We start from the raw sequence: 24,104 nt of genomic DNA on the forward strand, positions 1-24,104 counted from the left end.
CAGACTTAGAAGAAAATGGATTTTTTTACTATATTTCTTAGAAAATCCTGTTCAAACTTTAATGAAAACTGGCTCCTCCCCAATTACTCTAATTTACAAAAATTCAACTGCAGGACAATTGCTTAAGGAAAAAAAAAAGAAGAAGAAGAAAATGAGGATTTAAAAAGGTCAAGTTCAGTCAAGTAACAAGTCTGGTACGTAAAAAACCAGAGCGAGCAGGACAGCACCCAACTCAGAGACTGACTACTAGAGTCCCACTGCAGCACAGAGCTGCCATCACCTAATGAGGAAAAGGTAAACCAATAAAATCTACTCTCTTCAACACGTATAATTTTTGCTTCACAAGAACTTTTGCTTCAAACAACTTTTGAAATCCAACACTCACTTACTGAGTGAATTAAAAGAAACATTGCAGGCAGACATAATATTTTTAAAGCAAATTTAAGGGGTACAAATAAGCCCCAAGATTGTAACTGGGAGAAATATGCCCTTTGGGGTAAATGTGGTTCAGAAAGCAGGTCTGCTATCCTGAGGCACAGCCTGCATAATAATAGCATTAAAATACATATTTCCTCCAAATTATTCTCATTAATTATGTCAACCAATTTGAATGCATCATGAGAGAATTTTACCAACAGTATAATAAGGTACGTATTTACATTTTCATTTGCACCTTAAGGACAAACTGTTAACAATAATGATGATGATTATGAAAAACAAGATTAAAGGTGCGTTCATTTAGGAAAAAGCTACATTAACATTATTCATCCAACCACAAACACTTTCGTAATGAATGCAATAACTGCAAAACAATTCACAGCTTTACAAAAAGTCGAAATACAGAGAGTTTCACTAGAATTTTTTCCAATTCAAAATTAAAAAGTTCAACTTACATTAATCCTTAACTACTTTATTCTAACATCTGTAAAATATATAAAATACCAAGATTATCAACAGTCACATATGTTTTGAAGTCAGGGGACACGTGTATTTTCTTAAGATAGGTTCCATTTGTGTAGAAGGTCTGTGAGGACTCCCCAGTGACAACATTCCACCACTGTTCAGAGAAAAATAAAATTCTCATTAGACTAGTAATTACTCTGTGTGACAACTGTATGTGCCAGCCGAATCCTTCACCCTATCACCTCCCCACTCCCAAACTTCAGCAAAAGCAGGGAAAAAAGTCTAAGGTTTAATGCTGAATATAGTATAATCAACCTGGTCAGCCCTTCCTGATTAATCCTGGTGACTGCCTCATAGCTACCGAACACCTAGCCCCACCACAAGGCATGCTGAGAAATTGTGCAGCCTATTGAAAGCTACAGACACAAGGCTGCACAAGTCCACTCTAGCCATGACTGCACTGAACTCTGCTGCCTGCATGTCTTTCTCATTGGGATGGATAGAATAATGCCCCTCTTTTCTTTAAAAACGTCCCTTTGCAGACACAAACTGGTATTTTTATTGTTGTTAAGATTTTATTTATTTGACAGAGAGCACAAGCAGGGGGAGCAGCAGAGTGAGAGGGAGAAGCAGGCTCCCCACTGAGCAAGGAGCCCGACGTGGGGCTCGATCCCAGGACCCTGGGATCGTGACGTGAGCTGAAGGCAGCCACTTTACCGACTGAGCCACTGAGGCGCCCACAGACTGGTATTCTGATAGACACTGAGACTATTTTCTATTATAGGCTACCAGATAGAATGTTCTCTCTACTGAATCTTTCTTTTCACCAGGAATGATTCAAGAGCCGTTGACCAAGTTTCTCTACAAAACAGTCTATAGATTTATTTGCTAAATAAATATTGAACATCTCAAATTAGGCAGGTGCTCTGGCCAAATCCTTTCCTTTCTCCTCCCGATAACTGAATTAGCTAAGATTACAACAGTGTTCATAGTCATTTATGAAATGGAGATCATAAAGCTTACCCATGTATCTCACAGCTAAAATAAGGGCAAAAGAGACAATGTACATGACCACCTTTTGAAAACGCACATCGAGATTCAGAGTATTATGAACAAAATAATGGTGTCACTCACTTTTGTATCTAGGGCAGTGCCTAGCATTCTAGCAATTGACTGGGTCAGCTATTTGTGTTCACTCAGTAATAGTAACTGATAAAAGTATACTCCATGGACTTCAGTAAACCTCACTGAAGCAACTTGTACTAACTTGAAATTTTTCAGAACTGACAATTTTGCTTTATAAAATAGCAATGTAAACAAGACTGCAGAGGACACATTCCACCTACTTAAGAGAAGACTCATTAGTTTTTAGTCACTAAGAGCATATAATAGAGATAGTAAGGCCTTTAGAGATCATCTAGTTCAACTGTCTCATTTTACAAATAAGGAAACCAGGGTTCTGAGAGAAGAAAGGCCTTGTCGCCCAAGATGATACTGCTAGCAGGTGACAGAGGTGGAACAGTTTCTGGTACCTAATCTAGTGCTCCCACTACCTTTCCCTCTATTCAAACAAACCACTCGGAAACACTATACCAGCCACTAACTTGAATACGGACTAAAAAACAATGACATTAAAAGGCGAAAGATTTATACGATCTGAAGAGAAACCAGAGTATAAACAATGACATTAAAAATAGCAGCTAATACAGGGAATTTTTAGGGCAATGAAACTATTCTGTATGATACCACAATGGTGGACACATATCATTATACATTTGTCAAAATTCACAGAATGGGGGTGCCTGGATGGCTCAGTCCATTACACGTCCAACTCTTGATTTCGGCTCAGGTCATGATCTGAGAGTCATGGGATTGAGCCCCACGTCAGGCTCCACAGTCGTCAGGGAGTCGCTTAAGATTCTTTCTCTCACTCTCCCTCTGCCCCTCCTATCCCACTCATGCACGCGTGCTCTCTCTTCCAAATAAATAAATAAATCTTAAAAAGAAAAATTCACAGAAGGAACAATACCAAGAGTGAACCCTAATGTAAACTATGAATTTAAGGTGCTAATGATGCGCCAATTGAAGTTCATCAATTCTAACAAATGTACCACTCTACTGATACTCTGGTGACAATGGGGGAGGCTGTGCGTGTGTTAGGGCAGGAGATATATGGGAACTCTATACTATTTGCTCAATTTTGCTGTGAACCTAAAACTGCTCTAAGAAATAAAGTGAATTAAAATAGTTAACATTTACTCCTATGTGACACTATTTATGGGTGCTGTATTAACTCCTTTAACACTATGTATATTAACATGTATTAACTCCTTTAACCCTCCCAACTCTGAGATAGATGTTATTATTATACCCATTTTACAGATGAGAAAATCAAGGCATAGAGAGATTAAATAATCTTGTGTAAAATCACAAAGCTAATGAGGGGCAGAGCCAGGCTTTGACCTTAGGCAATCTGCCCAAGACTCACTCTCCTGACCATTACATTCTGTTGCCTCTAAGTAATGGCACACCTGCATTTATCACCATGTATTCCATATTTCAAATCAGACTTTCTTCTCATAAGTATGGTTTAATGTGTTTGTCATTCTAACAGTATGTACTCCATGGCATAACACAAGTAAACAGCTAAATTATATTACTTTTTAACTTTATAGATAGAAATAACTTTGAAAGTTAAGAGCTTTTTAGCTACTGGATATCTACTTTACCTTACTGATATTCAATTTATACAGCTTAGATTCCTTAGTAAACAGACTCAAAAGGCCCATTTCTTTGGACACTACAGCAGCTGTTCCTTATTACTTTTAATTTGTTCTGTGCTTTTGATAGTCTCATTAACATGCTGGGTAGATGCAGGCTGGGCTATATCATAATCAGTTTAACCATGCTAGTAATCAAACCAGAGGGAAGAAAGCCTGTCACTTAAACATACAGACTGAAGTATAGGCTGTAGGTTCTTACACCTTTAAGACATAAACCCATACAATACAGATACCTATTCTGCTGCTTATTTCAAGGTTCTCCAAGAACTCTGGAAATCTGGTCACTGATGGTTATCACATCTTGTAAGCCAGATTCATAATTATGTGATAGACTTCTATGGGGCCCAGGGCATCAAATAACATGGTCTCTAGAAGCTCAGTGTCAAAGCTGAGCAGTTTAGTTTTTCAGCAGTTAATGAAGCTCAAGACTCCCTGCTTTTAACCGAAAGACCGCAATCCTGCTCCTCTAAGCATCATCCTCAGAGCAGTCTAAGAGTCATGGTTTATCTTTACACTAAAGGAAAACAAATGGTGATAGTTTCACGATCTCCCCGCCCATAATTAAATAAAAGTGTGCCCAAAAAGGTATAGCTCAATGCAACATTTTATAAAAAGCATTGTATTCTCAATGCAAACTCTTTGGAAAGGGTTCATAACAAACATCCCCTCATAGAGCTAAAAATTGACCTTTTTTTTTTTTTTAAGATTTTATTTTATTTATTTGCCAGAGAGAGAGATAGCGAGAGCAGGAACACAAGCAGGGGGAATGGGAGAGGGAGAAGCAGGCTTCTTGCAGAGCAGGGAGCCTGATGTGGGACTCGATCCCAGGACCCTGGGATCATGACCTGAGCCAAAGGCAGACGCTTAACAACTGAGCCATCCAGGAGCCCTGTCCTCTTTTTTATAAGCTAGATTTCTATGCTGACTAAAACTGCAATTATGTGGGTCTCATATAACCAGAAACTTCATTCATTCAAATATTTTTGAATATCTATCCTGTGTTAGATAATTAATCAGAATCATTTCCTACACTTGAATGTTTTCAGAAAGAAATAAAAGTACCGGGGCGCCTGAGTGGCTCAGTCGTTAAGTGTCTGCCTTCGGCTCAGGTCATGATCCCAGAGTCCTGGGATCGAGCCCCGCATCGGGCTCCCTGCTCAGCGGGAAGCCTGCTTCTCCCTCTCTCACTCCCCCTGCTTGTGTTCCTTCTCTCACTGTGTCTCTCTCTATCAAATAAATAAAATCTTAAAAAAAAAAAAAAAGAGAGAAATAAAAGTACTGTAAGATCTAATTTATTAGGGATCTATTTTAAGTGGTCAGTACAATATATAGTATCTTCGGGGGGTGGGGGGATGGGTTAGCCTGGTGATAGGTATTAAAGAGGGCATGTATTGAATGGAGCACTGGGTGTTATATGCAAACAATGAATCATGGAACGCTACACCAAATAAATAAATAAATAAATAATATTTATTTAGCTAGATGCACAGTCTTTCATAGACTAATCTTGTCCCTATACCTAATGCTATTTATCTGTACTTGCTTTTAGGCAGCAATATGTTGCTGCTGCTATTATTAACACCACCGCTACTACTACCACTACGGCTACTACTACTTAAGAAAGGAAATTTCACGAGTAAGTTTTTTTCCACAAATACATTTTTTAAAGACTTTCAACCAAGAGTTAACAATTAGTGATGTGGAAAATAAAATTAAGTTAAACACCCAACTTCTTAGTCATTCTGATCATCTAAGTATGGGGCAGTATGAGAACTCTGGACAGAGAACATTCCTAACACTGCCATCAGAACTTCCAAGACAGCGGAGGAAAGCAGCCTTCAAGATCTCAGCCTCATCGCTGCCAGATGAGCAGAACAGTAACTGCCCTTCCACTCTGCTGGGTTGTAGCAGGCCCAACTGAGAAACAGGAAGCGAAAATAGCTTGGAAAGTAGGATATAGGCTGCTCTTTTCTTTCACAGTCTTTGAGGAACTCTTACCTTAAGATATCCTCCAGCAGAGACAAGCATTTTGCTATCTGGAGAAAAGCAAAGGTCAGTCACCCAGCCTCCGTGGGTAGCAGCTCCTTCTTCTACTGAAATCGGAGCACACAAATGAAGCAGCTCACCATTTGAGACATTCCATATCTATACAAACAGGATATACAATGCATTAACAGGGTCACCCAGAAGTTTTATAGATCTATCCATCTCTTCTGGAACATATTTGGAAATCTTTCTTAAAAATATAATTACAATTCAGTGATACCTTAGGAATTTAGACTGCATTCTCTCCTGTCCAAATTTTAAAAAAACACTAATTATAATAAAAATGCATTACTAAAAAATATTTATCATTAACCATACTCCAAAAAATAAGAGAACTTAGAACTGGTCAGAATATTGTGACTTTTTTCACTTAATAAAAAGAAAATAATGGGAAAAGCAAGGAATAAACAAACAAAAAAAGGCCTAACAAACTCCCTAAAAAAAAAAAACATAGAATTCTAGTCCAGTATCTACCACTAAGAATTCTGACAGAGATCATTCAAATACCTAAAGTCATTCAAACATATTTTAAACAGTAAGTCCCTACAGGGTTTTATATATATAATCTATACCCAATTACTTACAGATGCTAATGCTTCCATTTATTTCCAGTGATAATTAATATATGAATAGTACTCTAATTTCTCAAATAAATGCCCATCAGAATAGGAAAAAGAAATACAGAGGCATAAAGGCAAGGGAAAATAACCAAAATCATCATTTATAAATGTTTCCCTAGAAAATCCAAGAGAATCAAATGGAGAAACTCATTAGAAAGAATTCAGTAAGATAGCTAGATATAAGCTAGATACATATATACACACACATATATACAGCTTTCCTACATTTTGATCAGGTAGAAAAAATTTTTGTTTAATGTGTTAAAAAAAATTTTAAATAACATGCATTTAAAGAAAGAGAATTTATTTCCCCAGGGGTTTCTGAAAAATGAAATACTCCTTCATAGCCAGTAAAGGAGCATTCTCATCCAAGATGAGAACTCAGAGCAAAACCAATGTTCCCAAAGCAGTCCTGCCACTTCAGTTAACATGCATTTTTTAGTACAGAGAAGGTTGGTAACTTAGTCTTCAAGCATGAGAATCTTAATTGTCCTGGAAAGCCTATCTAATAATGCCTCCATTCCTGCAAACTGCATACTCTCTCATGAATTTTAAATCTTCCTTTGTAAAAAAGAAAAAACAAAAAAACAAGATGCTCCTCAAATATGCTGGTTACTAACGCAGCCATCCCAATGCCCAAATTTTTCCCATCAACTGCAGAATCCTTCTAATGCAACCAGAGGCAGGCAGTCCCATGAGGACAGCAATAGGCCACACTGTAAATGTGGACTATCTAATGAATATGGTTTCATTAAGAGATCTTTTCTTTCAGTGCTGAAAACAGCAGAATTTGCTGTTTATTCATTTATAACCTAGTCGACGATTTGTAAAATTATTTTCCTCAAATTCTGCCCCTATAAACAACCTTTGGTTCAGGTCCAAGAATTCCGATGAATCATTCTCAAGCTAAGAGCAGACAACCAACTGCAAATAGCTTGGGCATTTGCCTCCTCGCATGCACAGACTCTAACTAATACACTTCACTCTAACTAAAATGAATTCTTTTCTGCAAAGGAGTGTAGCTGTGAATAAAACGTGCACAGGAAACAAAGCAAATGATGCCTCATCCAACCAGAACCCCAGGGCCTGTGCTTCCCAGTCACATTAACAAAGGTCCCCAACGTGAAACAAAGCATTAGCCAAAGCTACAGAAAGAGCAGTGCTTTCATGTCAGCAAACCTCCTACCCGGATTTCTCCATTGTCATCTCCAGTCGCCAACAGGGTACTGTCCACAGAGAAGACAGAGCAGCGCACACAGCCTTTGTGGCCCCTCAATTCACAAAGAGGGGAAAGAAGGTCAAAACTCCAAATCTGGAAGGCAATTAGGATTGTTTAGGAATAGGAAATACACTGAAAATAAGCACTTGCAAACCCCGCCCTGAGGGCTAGTAAGCCATAAATTCAATCACATGGAAATTCTAACATTCAACAGTTCATAAATTTTCATTAGAGGCCCAAGTTCCAACTTGCAACATTGTTTTTTTCTGACTTTCCCTTTAATTACTCAAGTTAACTTCAGCTCAAGGACCAAAATCACAGCTTCTTTTAACTTTAGACTTACAAGAAAGAATAGTAAATCAGTTAAGAGCAGTCTACAGAGTGAAGCCAACTTGAGTATGAGTCCTGGCTCCCCTACACTGCCTAGTTCCTTGTGGCCTAGCACAACCCACATAAGCTTCTCTAGCTTCAGTCTCTGCACTTGTACAATGGGACAACAGTACCTGAGGTGTGAAGATTAAATGAGATAATAGTGAAATTCCTAGCACAGGGCCTAATACACGGCCAGTGTTTTTAAAGGTTAGTCACTATACTATCCTACTATCTCAGCAGCCGTTTTTTTGTTTCCAGTATGTTTGGAATGCAGTTGTTTTTCTTTCCAATATTCTCCCTTGTGGTTCTGTCATCACCATCTAACAAGAATTTACTGAAATTACCATGTTCCACTCATCGTGAACTAGGAACTGATAGTACAAAGATGAACTGGATACAGTCCCTGTCCTTGAAAACTTTAATCAGGAATACAGTTAGGAATTGTTAAGTGAATAGTTATATGAAGTAAATGTCTAAGAAACATGAGTAATATGTAATGGAACACTAAAGGTAGAGCAGCTCACCCTGCCTGAGGGCTAGGAAAGGGTTCACTGAAGAGCTGACATCAAATCTAGGTCTGGAAGAATGAGTCATAATGCTTCGAGGTAAAAAAGGAGAAGCTTGTGTCAAGCCAAACCACATGCACAGATGATGGAGGTAAAAGTAGCCTGGCACAGAGGGAACAATGCAGCAGAAAGAGATGGTCATGGGCAAAGGAGTCTGGCTTATAAACCGCCAGGTCACAGAGGTGTTTCAACTGGAGACTCAGACCACGGTAGGAAAGATAAAACTGAGGAGGCACAGACCAGAGGTGGGTCCACCAATGAAGGGGGAGAGCCTAATCTTCTGGGTGGGGACAAGGAGGAGGAGAATGAGCCAAAAAACACTGAGGAGTAATCAAGAGAGCATGAAAGACAGGATAGAGTCCCACACAATTCCAAGGTTTATAGTTTGGAAAGATGGGTAGATAATGAGGTCATTAACAAAGAGAAAAAAGAAGAGAATGGAGTAGTCAATGTCCCTAACCAGGCAGCATCATTTCACTGGAATGTGATTTTCAGAAGTATCAACTTATACCAATTACATAAACATTTACTGTGGATGTGCAATTAAATGTAAATCCTTTTCAGTGCTTTTTATCACCTATAATATGTAATATGTAATAGAAACTACATTTTATTAGTAATAGACAAAAAGTCGTAAGGCAGAACAAAAGCCCTCGCGTTATTCATTTATCTATTCAACACAAACTAAATGCCAATGCCATCCTCCAAAAACTCACAAAATATGAGACAGACATGTAGACAGAAACTTACTATTTTATACATCATTTGGACTCATAATACATAACCAATACCAAACTTCTATATGCATGCACATTTCAACTAACTGAACTACCTTTGCAGTCTTATCAGCAGATGTAGATGAAAACTTGGTAGCATCAGGAGAAATATCACAAGAAAGTACTGTATCCTGGTGACAGACAAAGTCTTTTTCTATTCTTCCAGTAATAATACTCCATACCTTCAAAAAAAATTCAGAAGTTGACACTTTTAAGAATATTTTGTATTACTGAGCATAATCATCTAGAATACATATCTATAAAACAAGAGCTTTAGCACACTGGTTGTTCTGACCTCTTTAAGTGCCCTTTGTACAGATGCTCATAAATACACAGGAGATGTAGGTGACAGCAGTAAAAAGAAAACAGGCATGAGAAAACAAATCTAAAAATTTGAGTAGTCACTTACCATCCACCTTCTTTCAGCTTTCAAAATATAATCATTACAATATTAGAATACTTATTTAAAAAGGCAACCCGTGCTTCAGATTACCTTCACTGTTCCATCAAATGACCAGGAAAGCAGTTTTGAATTTTTCAAGAGCTTAAAGTCTTTCACTGTTTCCTGGTGGGCTTGTAGAAAGACATATTCTTCTGACTGCCAATTCCATACCTGAATATCAAAGAAATAAGTCTGTTATAACCCTCTCCTCATGATATCCCATTGGAGGAGTGTGGTAGTATGTGCTCAACTGCCTAACATCTTTTGCCCTCATGGCATTTCGGTAAAACAAAGAAGAGCACCAAGAAAGAATACGGTATTCCCATTTTATAAAGAGAAGAAAAGCTGGGATTAATTACCTTGACCAGGAGTAAAATAAAATACTTTTCCTCCTAAATAAAATTCATTTTCTTCACTTGCTTGGAGAGCAGTTAATGATAACAGAAGATAGAGAAAAGCCACAATATGCTAGTGAGCTCACCATCTGATTAAATTTTCCAGAGAAAATTATCCCTATTACATATTCAATTTCCTAAGCCCCACAAGCTAGGCCAAGACTGAAGATTCTAGTTCCACTGAAACCACTGAATCCTACTGGCCCTCCTGCCAGGGAAGGTCAGGGTGACCAGAGCAGCTTCAAACCAAGTCATGAAATTTCTAAGTTTCAGAGATCTTAGCTATTAGCTATTCCCTAATGCAATCCTCAAATTGACAAAAGAAGTGATATAGTACATTATTTTTCACATGAAGCTCCAGGAAGAATTCCTCAGGCACAGGGGAGGAGAAGAAATTGAAATGATGGAGACAGTACATTCAAAGTAGACTTGAGGTATGGGCTGGAAGCATGATTCACAACCTGAGAAGGGCATTTCAAATAAAGGAAATGAATGCTTGAGTTAAAGCACAGCAACAGGAAAACATATCAAGATTATGGGGACTGGTTCATAGTTCAATCTGGCTGAAATACAGGATATGTAAAAGAAACCCAGGGAAAAAAATTTGGGAAGATATTAAAAAAAAAAAAAAGCCCAGTGGGCCTGATGAAGCTGGGTTTCTGAGCTGTGGGAAATCAGGCAGACTGGAACAGAATTTTCTTCTACTTTTTAACATCAGGAATAAAAAGATAAAGAAAAATCAGCAACCACCACAGGTATGCACATTAGTGATATTCTGGGTCAAGTTTCTGACTGGTGAAGGTTCAACATTAGAAATGTTTTTAAGCAAACTGTAAAAGAAATGACACTTCTCTTATCCCCTTTCTTTACTCCTTTATGCTCCACACTTAGCAGCCACCCTCCCCACTGAGCCCTGGCTCTCAGATCTCTCTCTCTCTGTCTCCAAGTGCTCATTCACAGAAGTGGGATATTAGGAGCAGGGTATCTGTATGAGGACAAGGGGATCCTAGAAAAGGAGCTGGAAGTGAGAGGAGCTTTAAAGAGAATTAGGAATTTCAGCATTTTAAGAACTCAAAGAGACATGCTGGGGGAAGGGGAAGAAACAGAGGCTTTCTGCCTCCCCATATCATATCAGAAAGGAAAGGCACTCAGTGTGACTAAACATAAAATACCCTACACCATTTCCTCTAGGAACTTTCTGGCTCTCTCCTACTTTCTGGCTTTACTGGACTAGAGAATCAGTGGCTACTATTAACAGCTCTTCCTGAGTGACCAGCACTGTCATTCCCAGCTGTGTCTGATTCAGTGTTCAATCCTGACTTAGGTTCTTACTGCTGCCCTTCACATCAAGAAGCCAGGGAGCGCTCCCGAGTCGATGGAATACAAAATTTGACAATCACTAAGGGAAGATTAAGAGTAGCCTTAGCAGTTTTTGTTGCAGAAGCTTTCTGATAAGGCAGTGATGACAGGGACACCTTTTTTGTTGGACTCAAACACACTGTACTAGTGGAATCACCTTACATAACAGCTGAACTTTCACCAGCATTAGCCAAATGTATTGAGTTTGGGGATGTCTCTACCATTAGCTATAATTTTTGCAATATATATACACTATGGAATTTTTTCAGCGGTATAAACAGTAAAATTTAAATTTTAAAAATCCTGAAGAATCTTCTTATACCTGCAAGAGTCAATATATTCTCATACATTGGCTCAGGTGAACACGGCTATTACTTGGGCTTTATTTATCTCAAGAGAAAGGATCAAAAACTACCAAAAGTAGACCTCAATTTTCACAACTCTAGGTGCTATAAGCAGGTGAGTTGATTTTACAAATCTTGGCATTAACTTTAGTTCAGCTCAACAGATTTACTGAACTCCTACTAAATTCCAGCCAGGCATGCTGGAGATACAAAGATGAGTAAAATAAACCTCCAAAATGGTAACTATGTGACATACGTGTAGATTTGTTAATTAACTTAATCACTGTAATTATTTCACAATGTGTACCTATTATATCAAATCATCATGTACATCTAAAACATATATACATTTTTGTCATACCTCAAAGCTGTGGGGGGGCAGGGTGGAGACAAATTTCCAATTAACTATTTACTAAAAAATTAAAACAAAAACCCAACCAGTCAATTCTTGGAAATACCCACCAAGAGTTTGTTTTTTTTTTAAGATTTTATTTATTTATTTGAGAGAGAGAATGAGAGAGAGAGAGCACACGAGATGGGGGAGGGTCAGAGGGAGAAGCAGACTCCCCACTGAGCAGGGAGCCCAATGCGGGACTCGATTCCGGGACTCCAGGATCATGACCTGAGCTGAAGGCAGTCGCTTAACCAACTGAGCCACCCAGGCGCCCCCCACCAAGAGTTTTATTACATGAATGTATAGTCATTAAAACATTTTAAATGTAAGAAGTATTCTGGGTATAGCAGAAAAAGAGAATGAAACACCACTTAACTCATATTTCTAAAAATAATCTAACTCCGATCCTAAAAATATTCCTAGAAATTATTCTCCCCCTGGCTGAGAATATCTGATGTTCAAGCAGGTCATTAAACCTACGAATTTAGCTTCTGACAGAAAAACTATACAGTATACAATGTCTCAGCAGAATTCCATCAGATGTAGTTTAGTTTTACCCATTTCAAAGCCATCTGGAGAGGAAGAAAGGTGAAAATCAAGCTGAGTTTCATAGCTAATACACCAGTATCATGGGAGCCTGCACTGAAACCAAATTTCATTCCAATCATACAGAACTCACAAAGATATAACATAAAAAGATTTTTTCAAAATAGTTTTTTTTTTAACATTTATTTAAGTAATCTCTCCCCTCAATGTGGGGCCTGAATTCATAACCCCAAGATCAAGAGTTGCATGCTCTTCTGAGTCAGCCAGGTGCCCTGTCTAAACAGTTTTTAATACTATAAATATTGCTACGATAGGAAATACACACACACACAGATATATTAAATAAAAGAACACACATTAACTTCTGTTGAACCTATGCATTTATATCTCCTTCACTTCTAAAACCCTACTACAATGACAAAGTCAAGAGAATGGGAATGAAGACAACAAAATGTTGAAGCCTGGGACACCTGGCTGGCTCAGTCAGTTAAGCATCTGCCTTCAGCTCAGGTCATGATCCCAGGGTCCTGGAATCGAGTCCCGCATCGGGCTCCCTGCTCAGCGGGGAGCCTGCTTCTCCCCCTCTGCCAGCCATGCCCCCTGCTTGTGTTCGTGTGCACCTGTGTGTTCTCTGACAAGTAAATAAATAAAATCTTTAAAAACAAAAAAATGCTGGAGTCCAAAAAGCAGAATGGTAAATGACTTCACAGACCAAGAAAATAGAATCCTAAAAGCATTACAGAAAGACAAAAGCAACAAAACTGACACTAGAGAACTCACCAAATGCTCAGAAACTGAGGTCACTGAGGACATCAGAGGTGGGAGTGAGGGTGAGGTGAGGACTGGAACTATTAGGAATTATGGGAAGATGGCAACCATGCAGGCATAGTTTTTTTTAATCTCCCTGAAGCCTCTATTAAAAGCAAAGAAATTAAAATAGCAAAACCAAAAATGCACAGACAACAAGACCATGTTGTTGATACTGATGAAGTATCCCCACAAACCCCAAGATACAACTGAGTAGGGACAAACTGAGAGCTGCAAGACTTGCATCCCAGCATCTATATGGGAAGAAGCAGAGAAGAGCATGGAGAGTCTGACAGAACTAAAAACAAGAGAATTCCAAAACAGCCAAGTGACATTCACTGGGAAGTGCGGTGGACCAACGGGAGAGCAGCAACAGACACTGAGTCAAAGCAACTACAGTACAGTCTGGAAGGGCTAGACCAGTCTGGGACCTATGAACTCTCAAAATTAACCAGAACAATCCTGTAATAATGAGCAGAAACTGCTGGGAATAAAATCCAAATTGAGTAGAACAGGATAATGGCAGCAAAGGAAAGAGAAGGTCTAAATAAAAATAAAAGAAGGAAACAGGGCAAAGCAATATCATAAGAACAAGGCCATATTTTAATGCTTTCTGAAAACAGAAGGAGGAACTGGAGAGCTACAAAGCTAGAAATGTTGGCCTTCCCCACTCCAAGAGGTTCAGGAAAACTAATATTGTGTGAAAAAGGAAAAACCAGTCAATGAATACAAAGTTACTATGAGAAAAGAGTAAAGTGCAGAAAATGTTCCTCCAAACAATGAGAGCAAACCAGAAAGAAGACTCTGAATTAAAGGGCACAACACAACTGAGGAAAGAATTACAGTTTTGAGAATAGGGGGTTAAATGAAGGTTTACACACTAAAAAAGGAGACACTGGGGCACCTGGGTGGTTCAGCCATTTAGCCTCTGCCTTCGGCTCAGGTCATGACCCCAGGATCCTGGGATCGAGCCCCGCATCGGGCTCCTTGCTCAGCGGGTGAAACCGGCTTCTCCCTCTCCCACTCTCCCTGCTTGTGTTCCCTCTCTGTCAAATAAATAAAATCTTTAAAAAAATAAAAAATAAAATTAAAAAAGAAAATAAATAACTAAGGAGACACTACACCTACCCTTAGTTCTCTTCCCCACTTAGCTCTAAGAACCTGTCAGCCAGATTTATAACCTCCTGGCAGAAAGACCAGAAGATTCCTCTCTAGGAATCTGACAAGACCAGGACAAAAGACCTAAAGATACTGACAGCAAAGATTCCCCATCCAGATCGTTTTTCAGAAAAGGTCTCAGTCAACACACAGAGCTTTCAATCAGCCTTCTAGTGTCCACACTAAAAGTGATCACCACACAGCTGAGGAAGACCTTTAAAACAAGAGGCCAAAACAACCACACAGAAAAAAACACCTTGGAAGAAATAGCAACTATGCATGAAAATTAAATTTTGAGGAAAAAATTATATATAATTTATATATTATTTATATATCCATCCATTCTCAGAGAAGATATTACATCCATGAAACAAGAACACAATGTTCTTCAAAAGGAATAAGAATGGGGGGGCACCTGGGTGGCTCAGTCATTAAGCGTCTGCCTTTGGCTCAGGTCATGATCCCCGCATCTGGTTCTCTGCTCAGCGGGAAGCCTGCTTCTCTCTCTCCCACTCCCCCGCTTGTGTTCCTGCTCTCGCTATCTCTCTCTCTGTCAAATGAATAAATAAAAATCTTTTTTTTTTTTTTAAAGATTTTATTTATTTATTTGAGACAGAGAGAATGAGAGAGACAGAGAGCACATGAGAGAGGGGAGGGTCAGAGGGAGAAGCAGGCTCCCCGCTGAGCAGGGAGCCCGATGCGGGACTCGATCCCGGGACTCCAGGATCATGACCTGAGCCGAAGGCAGTCGCTTAACCAACTGAGCCACCCAGGCGCCCTAAATAAAAATCTTAAAAAAAAAAAAAAAGGAATATGAATGGACTCTTCAGCATTAAAAATAGTAGAAATGAGGGCCGCCCGGGTGTCTCAGTTGGTTAAGCGTCCAACTCTTGATTTTGACTCAGGTCATGATCTCAGGATTGTGGGATCGAGCCCCATGTCGGGCTCTGCACTGAGTGTGGAGCCTGCTTAAAATTCTCTCTCTCCCTCTCCTTCTGCAGTTTGCGCACTCTCAATAAATACATACATACATATATACATAAATAAATGGTAAAATGAAAAGCTCCATGAAAGGGCTGGAAGAGAAAGCTGAAGAAAACTCCCAGAAAATAGAGCACAGCTTAAAATGATGAAATGTTGGAGCGCCTGGGTGGCTCAGCTGTTAAGTGTCTGCCTTTGGCTCGGGTCATGGTTCCAGGTTCCTGGGATCAAGCCCCACATCAGGCTCCCTGCTCGGCGGGAAGCCTGCTTCTCCCTCTTCCACTCCCCCTGCTTGTGTTCCCTCTCTCGCTGTCTCTTTCTCTGTCAAATAAATAAATAAAATCTTTAAAAATATATAAATAAATAAATAAAAATAAAATTATGAAATGTAGAAAAAGGAAATTACATGAAAAGTCCAGGAGATCCAATATCTGAATAATGGTTTTTACAGAAAAAGAAAGCATACTGGGATGGAGAGGGAGCAAAGAAAAAAATTCAAGTTTATTTGAATTGAAAAATGTTATGTTTCCAAACTGAGAAGGGATCATGAATGTCTAAAACAATGGATAAAACAAATACACACCAAGATACAACATCATGAAATTTCAAAATTCTAGGAATAAAGAGAAGATCCTAAAATCTTCCAGAGAAAAAGATTAGGAATCAGAATGGCTTCAGACTTCTCAATATGAGCTTTGGAACCTTGGGAGAAAATGGAACAAAGTCTTCAAAGTTTTAGGGTAAAATAATTGCAAACCACATCCAGTCAAGGGTAGAACTGTCCTAAACTGCATTAAGGCAGAAAACACATTCATAGTATACTTAGTCTACTTAGTTATAATGACACTAATGACCTAAACAAAATTTTATTATAATTGTATTAGGATAATGGGATTGATAAAAGGGTGTGTGCATATGTCAAAGGTAACACAGGTGGGAAAAGAAAAAAAGCTAAATTTTCATCTTAATATGTTCATCTTAATTTTTAGTAAATTTTCAAACATAGAAATTGGTAACATTATAAGCATGGGATATGGGGGCATGAAGGTAAATATCAAAAGAAATATCTAGAAGCTAAAAGAGGTGCTTCTGGAGAATGAGTAATGGGGGGGTCTATTTTCCATAATGAGCTTTGTAATACTACCTAAGTTTTAAAAGTATGTGCATTGGAACTTTGATAAAAACAAAGTTAATTTTTAAAGAACATATAGTAGGCTTAATGCCTCTCTAACCATAACCCTTCATTATGACAAACTATTCTTTTTTCACAGATTTCATCCCTATAATTAACATCTTATCCTTAAAAGAATAAAATTATTTCAATCAGCAGGGCCCCTGGGTGTCTCAGTCGGTTAAGCGTCCGACTCTTGATTTTGGCTCAGGTCATGATCTCAGGATCATGAGATCAAACGCTGAGATGGGCTCTGTGCTCAGTGTGGAGCCTGCTTGGGATTCTCTCTCTCCCACCCCTTTTGCCCCTCCCCTGCTAGCATGCATGCACTCTCGCTCTCTCTTAAAAAAAAAAAAAATTATTTCAATCAGATTTTACTACTATCAAGAAAAGTAAAGAGAAATCATATAAATTTGGCAAAAAAGTGTATTTACTGATACAAATCCAAACACCAACGCAGGCAGGGGAACTCAAATGATTCCTTGATCTTCAAAATAAACAACCTTCCAGTAGAGGGTTCGTTCACAAGTCAAATTGTCTGCCTCACCCACAGAAAAATATGAAACATGTATGGGTTTCATCTAAATCTATGTGCACAATCTGAATGTATGGCCAAAGAAATAGGATCTTTTTTTTTTTTTTAATATTTTATTTATTTATTCATGAGAGTCAGAGAGAGAGAGAGAGAGATGCAGAGGCAGAGGGAGAAGCAGGCTCCCCGCCTAGCAGGGAGCCCGATGCGGGACTCGATCCCAGGACCCTGAGATCATGACCTGAGCCGAAGGCAGACGCTTAACCATCTGAGCCACCCAGGCGCCCAAAGTAATAGGATCTTAAAGAAATGTTTAAAATGCACACCAGATTTGAGCCACAACCAAAGTGTTCCTTGCTAGAGTCAGCATTACAGATGTTGGAAGTTAATCCTTCCCCTCACCTGAATTGAAGAATCATCAGAGCTTGAAATAAGAGTCTTCCCATCATCTGTGAACTGGATGTGACGCACAGTTTTCTTGTGCCCAATCCTGGATTGGAAGATTCTGTTGTTTAGGAGCTCTAAAATCTTCAAAATAGAAAAGCACAGAAAATTAGTACCAAGAAATTCAGCAACACCCAGGCATTACACCCCAAAGACATTAAATTAAAATTAGACTACAGAAGGGTATAAAATTTTCATCTCATAGTGCTTTCATTTTAATTAAAGACACACAAATGAATGGTACATACATACACACAAGTGTATGCACACACACACACATACACACACTAAAATAAAACACTCACTGGAATGACCAGATAGCAGTAGGAACCAGTGGTCCTTCTGAGAACTCAACTACCCAATTCATCAAACAAGTGGCAGCCTGGACTCAGCCTCCAAAAAGGAAATGACATTTAAGATGGATGAGAGAGAAGAAAGAAAAAAATTCTGGATGAGAGACAAGGCAAGCTCTTTATAAAACAACACAGACAAGGAAAGATAGGGGGTAATGAGGGAAACAGGTAACAGAAAAGAAGATATGAATAGGCTGGGGAGGTACACTGAGAATACTTATAAGGGCTAAAGACTAATATGCCAGGTCGGGGGAGTGCCTGGGTGGCTCAGTCGTTATGCATCTGCCTTCAGCTCAGATCATGATCCCAGGGTCCTGGGATCAAGCCCCACATTGGGCTCCCTGCTCCACAGGAAGCCTGTTTCTCCCTCTCCCCCCTCCCCCTACTTGTGTTCCCTCTCTCGCTGTGTCTCTCTCTGTCAAATACGTACATAAATTAATTAATTAATTAAATAAAATAAAGACTAATATGCCAAATGCAGAGATTAAGAAAGTGGTAACAGAACTCAAAAACTAATGACTATGTCAAAAAGGCTTTCAAGTGAACTCACCAAAACAAAACAAAAAAAGTTCTTTTGCCCAAATTAAATGTACTCAAAGAAGCCTAAGGAAAATACAAATGATGCTAAAATAGGACATTGTAGAAATTCAAACCTAACCTGCATGTCTAATAAAAGGCCCTTTAGAAAGCAAAGGGAAATGAGTGAGAGCCTTCCCCATTGAGCAGGACAATCTTACAACTGCTACAGGGCAAAGGCAGGCTAGTATCCTAGTTGAGCACAGTGGCTCAGAGACCCAGGGTTTGATTTGTAGCTCTGCCACTTACTGACTTAATGAAAGTTGTGGAAACTAGGAGTTTAGACATCTGTAAAACAGGAGTAACAACACCTAACATCCAGGGTGTTAAAATAATTCCATGAGAGAAACTGATAAACACCCAAAAATGGTAGCTGTCATTATTTGATACTAGGCCCAACCACATGAAAATGCCATTTTACAGATGATACAGAGTCAAATATTGGTAATCTCATATGATTCATTTATATAGTATTTATATCATTTGATGACTTTGAGGAGGACAGGGATATGGATGAGGCACATGTGTGTTTTGTGAATTATTTCCTTAAACTATCTGTATGGCCCATTTCAAAACACTTAGTAAAAACAAAAAGAATGTAGACCTGTTTTGGCAACAAGGTAAAAAGAAAAGGGGGAAGCAAAGATCCTTTAAGAATCAATAATAATATACACCAGTTTGAGAGATGAGATTGAGAGGGAAGACTAAGGTTCACTCGTAAATGTATAACCATCCCTTGCTTAAAAAAATCCACAATATACTTTTCTTCAGAACAGCACCCAACTTCACAATTTTTCACAATGAAAAAAACAAAACAAAACACAAAACCTTAACTCTGAACCCATGCCACAACGCCCAAATATATAATAACATTGACATCACTTTCTAAATGCTTCCTTCTTCACTTTGTGTATAAACATATAGTCTCCTCTTTGTGGAGCAATATAGACTACAGAATATTTGTGTATTTCCTTGTAAAATAAATGTGGCTAGTGCCACAATTAATAAATTAAGAAATAATTCCAAAAAGTTTGGGTGAGAAACAGTGAGAGAAGGAACCAACATTCTTTGAAAAACTATTGTACAGCTAAAAACAAAGTGCTTTTGTGATAAAATCATTTTTATTACATTGTTAACAGTACCAAAATGGAAACTTACACCAAAGGCTAAGGAGAGAAAATAGTGCTCTTTGCACAGATAGCTAAATCTCTGAGAGTGTTTGATACACTTGGAGAACAGCAAAACAACTAGGTAGAGAATAAGAACACAAAAAGACAAAAAGTCTGAGAAACAGTAGTAAAGGCAATTTGAAAAATATACCACCAACAGGATTGTAAGATTAATTTTAGTCTAACAGAAGAATGACTAATATACCACAGAAAGATTTCTTTAGTATAAGCTAAAATACCAGACAACATAACTAATTTTAAATAAATAACTCTTCTGCACAGAAGGACCTGAAGACTAGAATGGAATACCTCAATGGCTCCATCTTCACCTCCAAATGCAATGTACTGAAGATGTGGACTTAGGCAACAGCAACTAACTTGAGCTTCAGTCAGATAATCAATCTGACCTGTTTTTCCATTAATGAGCTAATGAAAAATAAGGCACAATCAGTTATTAGGCTACAAGAGCAATTTCTGTTCTTTAGAACAGACTTCAATTGAAAAAATAAAATGAAACAGAAAATAACCAACAAGAGCTCCCAGGGGAACAACAAAGCCCTATCTTAGTCTCAGCAGCTGCATTTAGCACTTCACGCCTTCATTTCATTTCACTTTTGTGGTTCAAATACATTTTCATAAAATAAAATGAGCTTTAAAAGGTTTAAAAAGCAGCTACTGTGCCCACCACCTGAGACACATCTGTCTGATTTATAATCCCACAGCTAGCTCCGCACCCAGTTTTCCATTTCTTCACAAAGCCCATTTTAATAGGGCTATCGTTTGTTAAAGTACACTTTTCGGATATTTTTCAAGGGGGCTAGTGAAACGGGACTGAGGATACATAAAAAGCCATATTCAAATAAAAATGGGTTTTATATCCTCTAAATCGCTCACAAAACAGTATAAATTAAAATTCTTTATCTTTTTGAGTGGGGGAGAAGGGAGTTCTGGAGAAGAACCCATAAGCATAATTTGGGTGACTGGACTTATAATGCTTAAACTAAGATTACCTAATTTCATAATATGTACCAATGCTAATAATTATTTTTTTACGTTTCATTAGTAAAGTTGTCTCATCACTCGATTAAAACATGTGACCCAGGAAACTACATCTCAAGCTTAAATCAATTGTCAGCTACCTCTCTCTGTTACAATCTAAAAGTCTTAAATCATTTTTCAACATGAAATAAGAAGTCATATCTGTTTCAGGTACAAAGATTATAGGGTATCAATCAAGGTACGCTTTATTTTACAATATCTTACCCAGCAGATTCTGATCTATTAGACATTCAAAATGAAGACTGAACTGCTAAAAGCTGAATTTATCTTCTTTCTCTCAAAAATCAATTTCCATATTTTCCTAAGTAGTGACTAAAAAATGTTTTGTTCACTTAAATGGAACTATTGTCAAGTTTATAACTATCCCCTAAACTCTCCCACAATCACTGATATAGAATGACACTTTTATAGTCAGAAGACTTCTTTTTGAAATCTCACAGTTACAACAACTATTAAAGAAAGGTTGCACAAATTTAATAAAGGTAATACAAGCATGAGGACACTGAACTTGACAAGAAAGCTGCAATGAAAAATATCCCAAGTCTGCTAAAAATCAGTAACAAGGCATTAACATTCAATTCCATATCCCAATTCATCCCAGAAACACAGGGCATTAGGAGCTCGACATCAACATACTAAAGACAATAGTACAACGTGTAAAATACAGAACAAGGGGTGTCTCACACCTTGACTCTGACCCCTGACAGTAGACAAGGAGAAATAACCACACGCCATAGATCGTTTACTTCCACATATCTGTCTCCAGAATTTGGATTCCACCTTCACCCTATAACCAGCTCAGACTGCTGAACATAGAAAGGACCTTACAGGTGAAGAAAGTGAGGCTCAGAGAAGTGTACAATTTACTCAAACATCATATAAAACGAGCTGACAGTAAAGCTTAAGCTGTACCTGTACCTCCTGAGCGAACAGACACTGTTCTTTCCACCACGTCAAGCTGAACTTTACAGCTTTAGAGCTTGTTAAGCTTTGTCCTGCCCTCAGTCTGTCTCAAGTTCTCCTCCTGGACTCTATGCAAATCAAGGAATGTGATCATAGATACCAACAGGAGAGGAATGAAGTGAGACAAGGTATCACTTTTTTTACTTCTAAATACAAGCATATTTGGACCTCAGCTCAAAACACACATATTTATTCAACTGATGCCTACTGAGCACCTGTTAGATACTACACAATTATGCCTGATCCCAAGTTCAAAACGAAACAAGAAAAATGTGAATGGTGAGTTCAATCAAAACAATTTTTCCCACTGTTTTCTAAAAAATACTCACCTGCAGACGTTTTATATTGTCAACTGCAAGAACTGTCACTTCATTTTCTTGAAACACAACATCTATTTCTTGCTTTAACACAATAGCAGAATTCTTACATACTTTTTTTGTCTCCCAGAGCTAATTAAGAGATTAAAAAAACTAAAATAAGATAACCATATCCTGAAATATGTAAAGAGAAGGCTTAGAGTCTTAAAGCAAGATACAAAACATGCTTCATACTCAAAATACCTATGATGCTAAAAATTTTCAATTATTAGATTATAATTCAACAACAAATATTTGTTAATTACATGCTATAATGAGTAGTAGTTAGTATTAAGAGTAATGGGTGCTAGAGCCAAAATGCCCTAGTATGAACTCTAGTTCCACCTAAAGTTGTGACTTTGGGCAGGTTACTTAACCCAGTGTTATTCAAAGTAAGAACTCCTACGAGTCCTCAAACTGTCTGATGCCAAGATAAGGAGTCTGTACCAGAATGTAAATCAACTATATCACTAACAAACTATAAGCCGTATGCTTAGTGATATGATTCATCTTTTTTTAACAAGACTTTCTTGATGAAGGAAACAGTGAGATGAATTACATTCTGGTTCATTTATTGAGACTGGCACTTTAAGCAGAAGTGACATAACCTTCCTGTGACTGTTTCCTCAGCTGCAAAAAGGACTGCTGTGAGAATTAGAAAACATAAGTACAGTACTTCGCACAATGTCTAGCATACAGTAAATACTAAAAAAACTGTAGTTACATTGTGTATAAAACACTGTATTAGATGCCACAGGGATAAACTCGGGTCCCTGGCCTCACAGACCTTACAACTGAAGACGTGTGAACAAGCTGGAGGAGCAGTGGAGTACTGAAGGTGAGAAGTAAAGCAAATCTGTACTTAAATTCAAAGTAGAATTTGGTAAGTACCATAAGAAAAGGACACAGAGTTCTACGACATTAAAGAAGAGAGACATTCCCCCAAATGGAATACTAGGAAGAGCTTTGCAGAAGACTTGGGGGAACTTGTAGGATTGTTAACATTTCAACAAGAAGAGAGGCAGGGAAACAGGGTATTCCAAACATAAGAGACCACATAAGCAAAAGAAGCAGGGAACTACAGGGTATTGGGAAAATGTGAGCAGTCCATTGTAGGCTACCTGTAGGAATAAACCAAAAGAAAGACTGAAGCCAGAATGAGGCCATACTGTGGAGAAGTTCAGTGTAAATTTAGGAGTACCTACTTATTTTTAGTAGACAAGGGAACCCTATCTGTTTTTGAGCAAAATGACATGACTATATTGTACACGAAGACAATATCTTAGAAGCAGCATGTAGAAAACCAAAAAAGAAAAGACTGTGGCAAAGACTAATACATTAAGAGAGGGAACATGCTGAGGCGCCTAGCTGGCTCAGTCAGTACAGTGTGTGGCTCTGAATCTCTGGACTGTGAGTTCGAGCCCCATGTTGGGCGCAGAGATTACTTAAAAATAATAAAATCTTAAAAAAAAAGAGAGAGAGAGGCAACATGTAATGAGCACCTAAACTTGAAATGAAAAAGTAGAAATAGGGGCACCTGGTGGCTCAGTTGGTTAAGTGTCTGACTCTTGATTTCAGCTCAGGTCATGATCTCAGGGTTGTGAGATGGGCTTGCAATGGACTTGCACTGGGCGTGGAGGCTGCTTAAGAGTCTCTCTCTTCCTCTCCCTCTTTTCTTCCCCGCCCCCCACCTCTCTTTCTCTCCCCCCTCTTAAATAAATAAATAAATAAATAAATAAATAAATAAATAAATAAATAAATAAATAAATA

General features: G+C 38.3%; 1 protein-coding gene across 4 annotated transcripts in view; it reads right to left on the minus strand.

The window, feature by feature from the left end:
• Positions 1 to 318: 318 nt before the first annotated feature.
• APAF1 (apoptotic peptidase activating factor 1) overlaps positions 319 to 24,104 on the minus strand; it is an 86,809-nt gene continuing 63,023 nt past the window's right edge. For 3 of the 4 annotated variants that reach the window (XM_021687546.1, XM_044914729.1, XM_044914728.1), the window contains 8 exons: positions 22,308 to 22,427; positions 20,266 to 20,382; positions 17,817 to 17,942; positions 9,779 to 9,898; positions 9,342 to 9,467; positions 7,539 to 7,664; positions 5,685 to 5,831; positions 319 to 1,057 (listed from right to left, as the gene is read on the minus strand). In XM_021687546.1, the coding sequence (XP_021543221.1) occupies positions 911 to 1,057; positions 5,685 to 5,831; positions 7,539 to 7,664; positions 9,342 to 9,467; positions 9,779 to 9,898; positions 17,817 to 17,942; positions 20,266 to 20,382; positions 22,308 to 22,427 (1,029 nt within the window). In that variant the 3' untranslated portion in view covers positions 319 to 910. The remainder of the gene's footprint in view (positions 1,058 to 5,684; positions 5,832 to 7,538; positions 7,665 to 9,341; positions 9,468 to 9,778; positions 9,899 to 17,816; positions 17,943 to 20,265; positions 20,383 to 22,307; positions 22,428 to 24,104) is intronic. The other variant, XM_021687545.2, reaches the window with a different exon arrangement.

This window comes from Neomonachus schauinslandi, chromosome 5, assembly GCF_002201575.2.
Source record: "Neomonachus schauinslandi chromosome 5, ASM220157v2, whole genome shotgun sequence".
NCBI classification, from domain to species: Eukaryota; Metazoa; Chordata; class Mammalia; order Carnivora; family Phocidae; genus Neomonachus; species Neomonachus schauinslandi.